Below are 12,979 nucleotides of genomic sequence, written 5' to 3'. Positions count from 1 at the left end.
TGTTTTTCAACAGATTGCATTCAACAGAGTAGCTCGTGGTATGATGCATCAGGATCATGTCACATTTGCCATGCTGCTGGCTAGAATAAAGCTCAAAGGAATGACAAGGTAAAGTGTAACATTTTAAACTGTGCTACTTTGCTCTGTTAAATACAAGTAGTAAATACAGCAGTTATCCTTTGTTGCATTTTTCATAATTCTGTAAGTGAGTAGCTCAGTTCTGAATCAGTTGGTGACTTAAATGTTGTAATGTCTTGATTTGCCGATGTATTTGGGCATTAGATGTCATGGTGTGTACATTCTGGCATTTATGGGTCAAGCAGTTAGGACTCCCAATGGCTCTTGTGGTATGGTTCATCATTTACAGCAGTTTGCATCCCCTCCTCCCACAGGAGTACGCACATGCAAACATCTAATGCTGTGTGATAGATGTTGTGATGCCCCACCTCTGGCCCAGTAATCAAGGAGCCTCAATCCTCACCACTAGCACCAGGGGGGACGTACATTGCGAGGATGACAAGTACACGCACAGTATTTCCAGGTGTAGCTGTCTGCATCGTGTAATTTCCCTTAAAAGCACACACAGACCACAGTCAGTCCGGGGCTGGTTTCCCCAGATCCGCAGTAAGACTCCCCAGTGGCACAGCTGTAGAGTTGAGATCTCAGCTGAGTGACCAAGCCAAGACCTCCAGCACTCTTTCTGTCCAGCCAGTGCTTTGTGTCCCTGCCGAAGTAGCTGACACACACATATGTTGAGGTTTGAGTCATACACACACACAAATACACAAGCACACAGATATATGCATACACACCCCCACCCCTGGGAAAGGCGGGCACAGGTTTACTAGCTGTGCCCTCTTCTGCCGTGACTATAAGGTACTTTCCTCTGCCACCAGTCACTCCTTATCTGCTACTTTAAAGCCCTTAACAAAGGGTGTCTAGTCACACTGTGTAATGTTACTATCAATACAAATGGTAGTTTGACCAAGAGCAAGGCCATTAGGAGTGGCCTACACAGTGTCACCAAATAAATGTGCAAGTAATCTCAGAACTTAAATATGTCAGCCACAATGAAAGGTTTAACTATGTTTAATAAATAAAAGAACAGGAAAATACTCTGCATTTAATCACAGTATCATCAGAGTTCAAAAGCACAGGAAGAATGTAAAACAACATTGCAAGACAGTCTCAAATAAATAAAAACATCTAAATTAAGCTTTGCTATATTCCTGACTATCTAGAGAATTACTAGATCCTAGTTAACTTACTTACAAAGCAAACAAGACAGATGTGGTGAGTGGGTCTTCCAGCTGATGTCAGGTTAAAGAAATTTCAGAATACTCAGTCTTTCTGAAAGTTCTTAAATTAATATCTCAAATATTACTGCTGGGATATCTTACAGGATGACATTACTTCTTGTCATCTGACTCTATCCTATGTAAATCCCCATAGACGCAGCTGGTAGCATTTAGCATCTGCCTGTGAAAATACATAGACAAGGTTTTTCTTAGAGCTAAGGCAGATACTGGAAGTCCTAAAACAATGCAAACACTTCCAAGACAATACAGTGAACCTCTAGTTATAGAGATTCAGTTACTGCACTGAAAACTGAAAGATAACATCCTTTTAATGTGAGAGTGTTCAATCTCGCCGTTTGTTCTTACACACGGGTCCGAGTCAGCCGCATAGCAAAGCTTTGCATCTTAGAGAAGCTCGAGACCAGGCTATATCCCACAATCCTCCCTGCCATTACTCAGATCTAGTTTGCCGCTGCAACGGATCACATCGAAAGAGAGCTCGGACCAGAGAAAATTTTGTTGTTCAAATAAGATAGTTATATATTTTTACTTAAAAGTTCTTATAGTTATTGGGAATTTAGTTTTTGATCATACTATAGTGTGTGTGTGTGTGTGTGTGTGTGTGTGTGTAATTGTAGTTAGTTCTGTCATTTTTTCATAGGTTTCCCTTTGGGCCTACCTCTTCTGTCACTTATAGCGTAGAGCACCATTGCCTCAGCCACCCCCAGAGGGTGCCCCCTGTTCCTCGGAGGCCTCGCCGGAATCCCCCTCCGATGAGGTACCGAGGAAAAGACTGTGCAAGAGGAGGCACTTGGATTCCCCGCAGGAATCTCTAACATCTGACACTGACTTGGATGAGGCAGAGGGGTCCCCAAAATCCCCCTCCGAGGATGTCTCATTTGCGGACATCTTGGAGATTTTAAAACAGAGGGGTGATTGGCAGTCCCCAGCCCCCACTGAGGACGAGTCGGTGTTGCTGAAGGCTTTTGGTGCTCAACCTTCTACCTCCTGGGTTACTCCGCCCTTCGATGAATTAATGGATTTAATTGCTCGAAGCGCGTGGGAGACACCGGACACAGTGGAACCGGTCCCTCGAAAACCAAGCAAGTTTATCACCGCTCCCCAGGACAAGACTTATCTCACCAAAGGAGTCCCGGTTGACGCTATGTTGGTGGCTGCAGCCACTAAAAAGGAGATGTCTGAGTCTTCCTCTTCTGTTCATCCTCCTAATAAGGATTCTAGGACTATGGACAGATATGGGAAGCGCGTTTTTAGTTCAGCGACTTTTTTCATGCGTTCGCTAAACTATTTGACACACTTTACACATCTACAGAGGGATCTCATCAAGGAGCTGAGAGATACCCTCCAGGGTAACACAGATGCTGCTGTTTCAGATAAGGTAACAGCAGAGCTTAACACCCTTACCTCCATAGTGAACTCGTCCATGAGGCTCATCTCGTATGCGGCTGAAGGATCGAGTAGAGCCGCAGCTTCAGCGATTGCTCTACGAAGACAATCCTGGATGCGGCTGTGCTCATTTGTGGAAGCCTTCAAGTCTTCCTTCGCCAACGCCCCCTTTGATGGTGCCAGTCTTTTTGGGCCCAAAGTGAAAGAGACACTAACTCGGTGTGAGCAAGAAGGAAAGACTCTGTCTGCTGTCGGAGTCCGTTTTTCCACTCCATCTAGACCGTACCCCAAAGGGCAACGAGGCGGAAAAATGTGGTTCCGTAAAACTCTGGGATCTTTCCAGGCCACACGGGGGGGGGGCAGAAATGGAAGATGTCGCCCCGGCGGCAGAGGGGGTCCGCAGAACCGAGGCGACAAGGATCCTATCCCTGGTAAGCCTTTCCAGCACTCCTGAACGGGGGCCCGACTGTCCTGCTCTGGAGGCAGTCGGGGGTCGCTTGGCTTTATACCCACAGGCCTGGCTAACTCTCACCTCAGACTCCTGGGTAAAAAGCATTGTAACCAGAGGATACAAAATCCCCTTCATGTCAACTCCACCCCAACAAAGAAGGTTTCCAGATGTGCCACCCCGTCTGCGAGGCCCAGCAGCAATAGAAATTTCAAAGCTGCTCAAAAAAAAAGAGTCATTCAGCCAGTCCCGGCGGACCAAAAAGGATCCGGAACTTACTCAAGGTTCTTTTTAGTTCCAAAAAAGACAGGGGACTGGAGACCCATTTTGGATCTCAGCAATCTCAATACCTTCGTGAAGAAGGAAAAGTTCCGGATGGTCACGCTTCAATCGATCCTTCCATTTTTGCAGAAGGACGACTGGATGTGCTCGATAGATCTCAAGGACGCGTACTACCACATCAAGATGGCCAGACAGTCCCGAGATCACCTGCGCTTCCGGCTGGGAGCCAGTCACTTTCAATTTCGAGCCCTGCCCTTTGGGCTCACCTCAGCCCCCAGGGTATTCACCAAATGCATGGCAGTGGTAGCGTCTCACTTGAGATGTCTAGGATTCCGGGTGTTTCCCTATCTGGACGACTGGCTCCTCACCGCCACCACCGAGCGTCACCTCATACAAGCCAGAGAGACTATACAGTCAACCTTTATTCCCACCTAGGAATTTCCATAAACTTCGAAAAATCTGCCTTGCTGCCCTCGCAGCATATTTCATTCATCGGAGCAGACCTAGATACTTGCTTAACACTGGTAAAGCTCCCTCCAATAAGGGCTTCATCCCTCAAGGAACAGGTTGTTGTTCTACTGCAAAGCAGGAAAGCCCTGGCCAAACTAGTGTTGAAGGTTTTGGGACTCATGGCAGCGTCCCTGACTGCAGTTCCTATGGGGAGATTGCACATGAGGCTCCTCCAATGGCTGCTGTTCACGCAGTGGTCGTTCCAGCAGTTACCCCTAACGCACGAGATTCTGATAACAGAATCTTGCAAGCGAGACCTCTCATGGTGGGTGTACGGTCAAGATCTCACTATGGGTCGTCCATTTGTTCTACCGAATCCCACGGCCACAATAACCACGGACGCTTCCCTGATAGGGTGGGGTGGGGGCTATTTCAGGGAAGAACAGTCCAAGGGGAATGGTCCAACATGGAGTACAACCTGCACATAAATGTTCTGGAAATGAGGGCGGTGTTCTTGGCGTTGCAACACTTTCAAACCCTCCTACCTCTAGGAACAGTAGCAGTTCAGACAGACAGCATGTCTGTAGTCTGGTACATAAACAAACAAGGGGGAACCAGATCTTACCCATTATGCAGAGAGGCCATGAGAATTTGGCAATGGGCAGAGTCCACGGGTCGCTTTCTGATAGCAACGCACATCCCGGGGTCATCCAACGTCATTGCGGACAGGTTGAGCAGAGCCATCCTGTTACCTCACGAGTGGTCCCTCAAGCTACAGGTGGCGGAAATAATTTTCCGCAGATGGGACCAGCCTTGCTGCGATCTATTTGCCTCCCCGATGAATACCAAATGCAGAAGCTATTTTGCCCTTCTACCCCCTCCAGGGGATGTCCCCAGGGACGCACTGATACACGATTGGCCCCCGGGTCTCCTATATGCATTTCCACCTACCCCCTTGATTCCCAAATTTCTTCAGAAAGCCATGAACCTGGAAAGGACAATTATACTCATAGCCCCATTCTGGCCTCGACAGATACGGTTCCCCTTTCTTCGAGCCCATGAAACAGAGGAACCGTGGATCCTGGACCCAGTACCAGATCTACTGACACATTCGTCGGGAGTTCCTCACCCGTCTCTTCTATCCCTCAAACTAGCAGCTTGGCTGCTCCACTTCCCCGCCTAGCCAGGTCTGATCTACTTTCTCCGGCAGTTCAACGCATTTTGGTTGCCTCTCATAAGGCTTCCACTACAAAACTCTACAGGAGTAAATGGAAACGCTTTGTGTACTGGGCATCTAGCCAACACTTGGACCCCCTGGTAGCTACTTTACATAAAGTTCTAGAATTTCTATCCATCCTTTTTCACAAAGGAGCCTCTACTTCCACACTAAGAGTATAGTTGGCGGCCATATCCAACTTCCATGTTGGTGAGGACGGTTCTTCTATTATGTCCCACAGGCTTTGTAAGGCTTTTATGAAAGGTTCCTTCCATCTTCGACCGCCCATCAGAGACCCTTTATTCCCATGGAATTTAAATTTGTTATTGTCACAACTAATGTTGCCACCCTTCGAACCAGCCTCTTCTTGCCTCCTGAAGTTTTTGTCATGGAAGACTCTTTTTCTTGTAGCGGTTACTTCAGCTCGAAGAGTGTCAGAGCTGCAAGCACTGTCAAACCACCTTATTTAATTTTCCACCCATTTAGTTTCCTTACGAACAAACCCGTCTTTCCTTCCTTCCTAAGGTATGTTCTGTCATAAATATTAATCAGTCCATTGAACTCCCTACCTTTTTCAAAAACCATACCAGCAAGTTGGAATATATGCTGCACAAGTTAGATGTCCACAGACAGCTAAGATTTTATTTGGACAGGACTAAGGATTACAGAAAAACAGATCAACTTTTTGTTGTGTTTGCAGACAATAAAAAGGGCATGGCAGTTACAAAACGTACACTTTCTAAATGGCTTACTGATTGTATAGCTTTTGTATATTCTAAGTCGAATCAGGCCTTGCCCACCAAACCTAAGGGCAATTCTACTAGATCCGTTTCCACTTCCTTGGCTCATGCAGCTCGCCTGCCTTTGGACACGATTTGTGCAGCAGCCACGTGGTCTAAACCACATACTTTCATAGCTCATTATAGAGTTGACAAGGCCTCCAAAGACAGGATATCTTTTGGTTCCACTGTGCTCAGGAACGTTCTTCCATGAGTCACTCGGGTGGAGCTAGGCGCTACCGTGTGTAAGAACAAACGGCGAGATTGAACACTCTCACATAAAGAAGTTATGTTCTTACCATAACGTTCCATGTGGAGTGTTCATCTCGCCTTTGTTCTTACATTCCCTCCCTTCCCTCCTTCACGTGTTTGGAAGAACGAGTCTGGTCCACATGCTTTAACCTCTTCTGGGTATACTGCCTCTTATCTCATGGGCTATATTTCGCTACCCTTTAGTTAATTTGTCAGTGAGATAGTGTCTCTGAATTTTTGTGGCTGTGTGTAGCCTTAGCACCTGAGGTTTATGGTTGGTCTGGTTTGCTTGCAAACTAGATGTTCTTCGTGTTTCACTGTTGCAGTCATAACTGTAGGGTACTCCTGCCGGCAGGCAGGCAGCCCGAGGTCGGCCAGAATGTCAAAGTCTGGATCCGGCGTCGGCTGTTTCAGCTAGAACCCTGACGTCAGAGCGTATGGGTATAAGGCTGACAGCCGACGCCATCTTCTCCAGTCTTTCTTGCCGTGCGGTGCAAAGCAGTTCGCTAGTTGTTGGTTGGCGTTTTCAAGACAACGTGGTGAGATTGTCGTCGGTCCAAAGTTTTCTACTTCTCTTCTCAAAGCTAAGTACCCCGTTGGGGAAACCTTTTTCTTGCTCCTCCGATGTCAGAAAAAGTTAATAATTGTGTATCGTGTGGAAAACAAATACCTCATAAAGATTTCCACTCTTACTGTCTACCTTGCTTAGGCCCTGACCACGACGTTTCTTGTTGTCGGTTCTGTGCCAGGTTTAATTCTCGCACTATCAAGCGTAGGTACGATTGGGCCTTGAATTACTTCGGTAGACGATTTAATTATAGAATGTCGTCAGAACCGACTACCGGATTACAGAAGAAGCGCAAAGGCAAGGACAGGCCTCCGAGGTCCAAACAGGATACATTGCAGCCGGAGCCAGCTTCGGGTTCGGCGGTCGTCAGTGAGGCGCTTTTGCAGCCCCTGTCGTCCGCCACTTCAGAACCGATGGCCGACACGGACTCACATGGTGAGCCAACTAGGCCTAGTAATTTGTTTGCTGCAGGACCTTCGGACGTCGCTCCTTCAGATGGGTCCGGAACCGCTGTGCAGGTACCGGCTTCTGAGGGGGTATTCAGGCCTTCACATATTACTATCTCCACAAAGACAAAAGCTAAGTCAAAGACTCCTGTTAAACCCAGACTTTCTGCTCAAGCTTCTTCGGATTCAGCCCCTAAGACTCAGAAGCAATTACTTCGGATGGCTGAGGATTCATTAACTATGATAAGGGGCTCTCACCCTCCTCCTGAGAAAAGGCCTAGACAGGATATCCCTTATGATTCCTCTGATCAGGCTTCTGTATCTTCTGTTTCTTCCTCTGATCAGGATTACTCCTTCCCTCCTTATGAGGATTCGGATGCAGAGGATTCTGTTCCCTCTGCCTCCCCCCTGAAGATTTCTCTTTTGGGGAAACCTTGCATGAGATGAGGGAGCATTTTCATTGGGAAGGTCAGGATTATTCTGCTTCCAAAAAGAGACTCGGGGAATTCCTTCTCCCTCAGCACAGGCCTTTAGCTATTCCTCCTGTACTTGACATTGTTGATGATGCCTTCTCTGAAGCTAACTTGAATCCTGATTCCATGCCGCCTGCTCCTTCTAAGCCTGATAGATTTTACAGGGTCCCTGATTCTCATCAATTCTTATTCAAGAACCCTTCTGCTGATCCTGAAACTATTTCGCAAGGTGTTCCAAGGCTGCTAAGGCCGCCTCCTCTAAGAATCCTATCCCCTCTGAGAAGGATTCTCGTGCCTTGGACAGGTGGGGCAAAAAGGTTTATACTTCAGCCACCCTTTCTATTAGAGCTTTAAACTGCCAGTTTCACATGTTTAAGTATCAGCAGTTTCTTTTATCTGTTTTAAAACAAAGGATTTCTGCCTTTCCTGCATGTGCTGAGGACAAGGAATTACAGGATGTGTTGCATGCTACTGAACAAGTCAGCAAACATAGTTTACACTGGTTTTGATGCCTTAGAGGCTTCTTGCAGGGCGGCTGCCCCTGGTACTGTTATCAGGAGACATGCCTGGCTTCGTGAGTAGAATCTACCTGAACAAGTTAAGGCAAAATTGCTAGATGCCCCTGTTCAGCATGATGTCTTATTTGGGTCTAAGGCTGAGGAGGTTATTAAAAAGATGGAAGAAAAAGCCAAGTCTATGCAGACTGTAAAAGATCTCTTGCAAGTTCAGCCTCCTAGATTTTCTAGAAATTGGCCCTCCAAAAATTGGTCTTTTCCCACCTCTGACAGGCCTCAAAGGGGAAGATATAGATGCTCCAGAGGTAGGGCGCAGGCTCAGGCCTCCTACAGATCTAGACAGTGGACTGCTTCACCTAGAAGGGGAGAAGACAGATCTCAAACCCAAAGAAAGCAGACTCAATGACTCCCTCTGTTGGGCTTCAGGTCCTCCTTCCCTGGATGCCCCTCTCGGAGGAAAACTTTCTCTTTTTTACCAAAATTGGACTCACATTACCCAGGACAAATGGGTGTTAGACGTGATTTTGAAAGGTTACAGATTCCACTTTCACACTCTGCCAAGGCCTTCAGGCTGGCCAGATCTGCCAAAACATCAATGGACAGAGGCCTTAAATCAAGTGGATGCCTTATTAGCCTTAAGGGCCATAGAACCTGTTCCACCTCTAGAGGTGGGGAAAGGGTTTTATTCAAGACTTTTTCTGGTCCCAAGAAAACAAAACTCCTGGAGACCTGTTCTGGACCTCTCAATATTAAACACCTTTTTGGAAATTCCAAAATTCAAGATGCTTACACTTCAACAACTTCTTCCAATGCTCGCACAAGATTCTTGGATGGTAACATTGGACTTAAAAGAGGCTTACTTACACGTCCCCATAAGGCAACATTGCAGAAAGTACCTCAGATTCAAGGCAGGCTCGAGACACTTCCAATTCTCTGTACTGCCATTTGGCTTATCTACTGCGCCCAGAGTTTTTAAAAATGCCTGGCTCCAGTAGTAGCTTACTGCAGACTTCAGGGGATTCAGATTTACCCCTATCTGGACGACTGTCTAATTCAGGCAGACAGCAAAGACCTTCTACTTCAACATCTGCATTTTGTTCAACGTCTTCTCCTACTACTGGGATTCTCAGTGAACATAAAGTCACATTTGATTCCGTCTCAACAAATGATCTTCTTGGGAGCTCTTTTGGACACAAGTTTACAGAAAGCCTTCCTCACTCCAGAAAAACAGTTACAGCTGGCTTCAATCTTCAAGACCTTGGCAGCATTAACTCAGCTCACTGCAAGGAAATTCCTGCAGGCTCTGGGCTACATGGCCTCTTGCATCCTGTTGATTCCAAATGCGAGGCTTCACATGAGGAAACTTCAATGGTACCTAAAGAGAGTGTATGGTCTCAACATTGCCACAGTCTGGATACAATGATTCCACTGATTCCCTGCCTCCAGAAGGAATTCCTTTGGTGGTCCAGGGCGTGTGTTTTGAACGAAGGCAAGCCCTTTCGTCTGCCTCAACCTACTCGGACCATAACCACGGACGCCTCGGATTATGCATGGGGAGCTCATTTTCTAGACAAATGCCAACAGGGTTCTTGGACAAACACCTTCTATGGCACATCAACTTGAAAGAAATGTTAGCAGTCCAAAATGCTCTTCTAGCCTTCCAGACCCTTTTGAAGCCAGGACCTCTGCTAATTCGAACAGACAACACCACAGTCATGTGGTACATAAACAAGCAAGGGGGCTCTCACTCTTACCCCCTTTGCAGACTTGCTATGACTTTATAGGATACAGCCCTAAAGTTGAATCTGGATCTTCAGGCACAGTTCATTCCAGGAAAACAAAATCTCTTAGCAGACAGCCTAAGCAGAAACATTTTGGATCCTCACGAATGGATGTTGGACCCCAACTTATTCAGCAAGATAACGGCAGTTTGGGGCTGTCCTCAGATAGATCTATTTGCATCTCATCTCAACCATCAGTTGCCTCTCTTTTGCACCAGGTCCTTCCACAAGACAGCTTGGAAAGTGGACACCCTGTCATTCATTTGGAGGAATCTTTCGGGATATGCCTTCCCTCCACTTCCTCTTCTGCCTCGGGTATTGCTAAAGATAAAGCTAGACAAACCCAGACTGATCATTTTGATAGCTCCGAATTGGCCTCGTCAGTTTTGGTACCCTACTCTACTGCATCTTTCCTTGGTACCTCCTTGGAGTCTTCCTCTGACCCATTCTCTACTGTCCCAGCATCAGGGACAGGTATTTCACTCTCAAATCAAGACTCTCTGTCTGGCAGCTTGGCTCATCAAAGGCAATTGATCCCTTCTTCTCTTCCTTAACAAGTTTTGAATGTTCTTTTGGAAGCTAGGCGTCCTAGTACAAGGAAATCTTATGCTTCTAAATGGAAAAGATTTTGTATTTGGATGCAGGATCGTGGCTCTGATCCTTTAATACCAGATATCTATTTTACTTTATCTCTCAGACCTTTTGATTAAAGGTCTTTCTTTTTCTTCCATTAAAATTCATGCTTCTGCTATTTCGGCACATTTCAATTGTGATCCTCCCATTTTTTCCCACCAGTTGGTCAGACAATTTCTGAGAGGAGCTAAGAATTTAAATCCCCCTAGAACTCCTCCTGTCCCTCCTTGGGATCTCAACTATGTTTTGGAAAAGCTTACTTTGCCTCCTTTTGAGCCTGCTGCCTCTGCGGACATTAAGTTATTATCCTGGAAGATGGCTATCTTGTTGGCCTTGACTTCTGCCAGAAGGGTGTCTAAGCTACAAGCCCTCATGGCCGTGGAACCATACCTCATCTTCCATCAGGACAGAGTTTCCTTGAGGACCAATCCTACATTTATGCCTAAGGTAGTTTCTAGAGTGGCTCTAAATCAGACTATTCACCTTCCTACCTTTTTTCCAAAACCCCAAAATAGGGGGGAAAGGATTTTGCATTCATTAGACGTACACAGGCAGCTACGTTTTTACCTGGACAAAACTAAAAGTTTCAGAAAATCAGATCAATTGCTTATTTCGTTTGCTTCCAGTTCTCTTGGTAAAGCCATTTCTAAGCAAACTATTTCCAAATGGATTGCTCATGGAATAAGATATTGTTACTCTCTTTATGGAAAACAAATTCCAGGTACCGTCAGGACTCATTCTACTAGGGCAGCTGCCACTTCAGCAGCCTTTCTCAGAGGAGTTCCTACCAAGGACATTCTGGAGGCTGCCACTTGGAGCTCTGTGCATACTTTTTCCAAGCACTATAACCTCCCTTTGTACTCTAAGTCTAGGGCAGGCTTTGCCTCTGCTGTTTTGCAGGGTCTTCTAGCTGCTCCTTCTTCTTCATAACCTCCTCCCGTATTCTCAGCTTTGGGATTCTACCCTACAGTTATGACTGCAACAGTGAAACACGAAGAACATAGTACAGTTGTGTATACCTACCATAAATGTAGATGTTCGAGTGTCTTCACTGTTGCAGTCGGTGTTTCCCTCCCTCCATACCCCTCTTGTTTCTACTTGCTTACTGTGTTTTCCTTTCCACTATCTTTCTGGTGTATTTGTGTTTCCTTTGGGACACCTTTTGGTTTTATGGGGGCTTCTGACATCAGGGGCAAGAAAGGCTGGAGAAGATGGCGTCGGCTGTCAGCCTTATACCCATACGCTCTGACGTCAGGGTTCTAGCTGAAACAGCCGACGCCGGACCCAGACTTTGATATTCTGGCTGACCTGCTGGCAGGAGTACCCTACAGTTATGACTGCAACAGTGAAGACACTCTAACATCTACATTTATGGTAGGTATACACAACTGTACTATCTGAGTAATGGCAGGGAGGATTGTGGGATATAGCCTGGTCTCGAGCTTCTCTAAGATGCAAAGCTTTGCTATGCGGCCGACTCGGAGCCAAGGATCGGCTCCGGACCCGTGTGTAAGAACAAAGGCGAGATGAACACTCCTCATGGAACGTTATGGTAAGAACATAAATTTTTATGTGGCCATAAAGTAATTTTAATGTCAGCTATTTTTCTGAAGTTTTTCTGTTCTAATCCAGTAGGGTACGCTGTGGTTACATTTTTAAGATCAGTACTTTATAAATCCTTTTCAACACACTTTTGTGCCAGCAGTTTGATATACACACAACATACAGATGTCCTTCTGTTCCTGTATTGCAGTATTCTTAGTGTGGGATTCCCCGCATCAGGCAACCTGAACATCGGCTCCTGTACAAAAACATAAGCCTGGCTGCTGCAGGTGCGTGGGACGTCACACATAGGGCCATAAACCAGGGACCTTAAATGTGATGTCTGCATGCACAGACCTCAGAGCATTTCAGCTGCAGTCACCATCTAAAGCTAAGTATCCCATTGGGGATTTTGTTTTAATTTTTGCTTGAGCTTGGTTTAATGTACCCAGCCGTTAGCTGATGTCTGCTAAGAAGGGTTAATGCTGATCCGGGTGCCAGATTCCACATAAGGATACACACGACCATTGCATTTTCTGCCTAGGGTGAGAACACAACCTTACCTCTTGCCTATTTGTCAATCATTTGTACCCAAGTCTCTCCGAAGTCATCTGGCCACCCTAATTCTGTATTTAGAGAACCAGAGGGTCAAAAAGCTAGTGCATAGAATAGATCACGAGTCGGTTGCCATGGCGGAAACACCACGGAAGAAGGCCAAGGTTTCAAGGCCTAGTCCTTCTGCCTCTCTGCCATCAGACATATCCCGCCAGCTTCCGATTTAGGAGTAGAGGAGGGACATCATTAGAGCTGTGTACTTTGGCGACTCCCCTTGAGGAAGCCACTTCGGAAGTAACGGCCAGCAAGTTCACAGAGATAGCTCAGATGTTGG

At 46.3% G+C, this 12,979-nt stretch overlaps 1 protein-coding gene across 1 annotated transcript in view; it reads left to right on the top strand.

Moving 5' to 3' along the window:
- Positions 1–12,979, top strand: part of DYNC1H1 (dynein cytoplasmic 1 heavy chain 1) — a 3,754,902-nt gene that overhangs the window by 3,142,045 nt on the left and 599,878 nt on the right. The window contains exon 74 of the mRNA XM_044073590.1: positions 14–108. Within this exon, the coding sequence (XP_043929525.1) occupies positions 14–108 (95 nt within the window). The remainder of the gene's footprint in view (positions 1–13; positions 109–12,979) is intronic.

Source organism: Protopterus annectens, chromosome 6.part0 (assembly GCF_019279795.1).
Source record: "Protopterus annectens isolate FY-2018-M chromosome 6.part0, PAN1.0, whole genome shotgun sequence".
Classification (NCBI taxonomy): domain Eukaryota; kingdom Metazoa; phylum Chordata; order Ceratodontiformes; family Protopteridae; genus Protopterus; species Protopterus annectens.
Note: the sequence above shows the minus strand (reverse complement) of the source record. Positions and strands in the feature narration are given on the sequence as shown.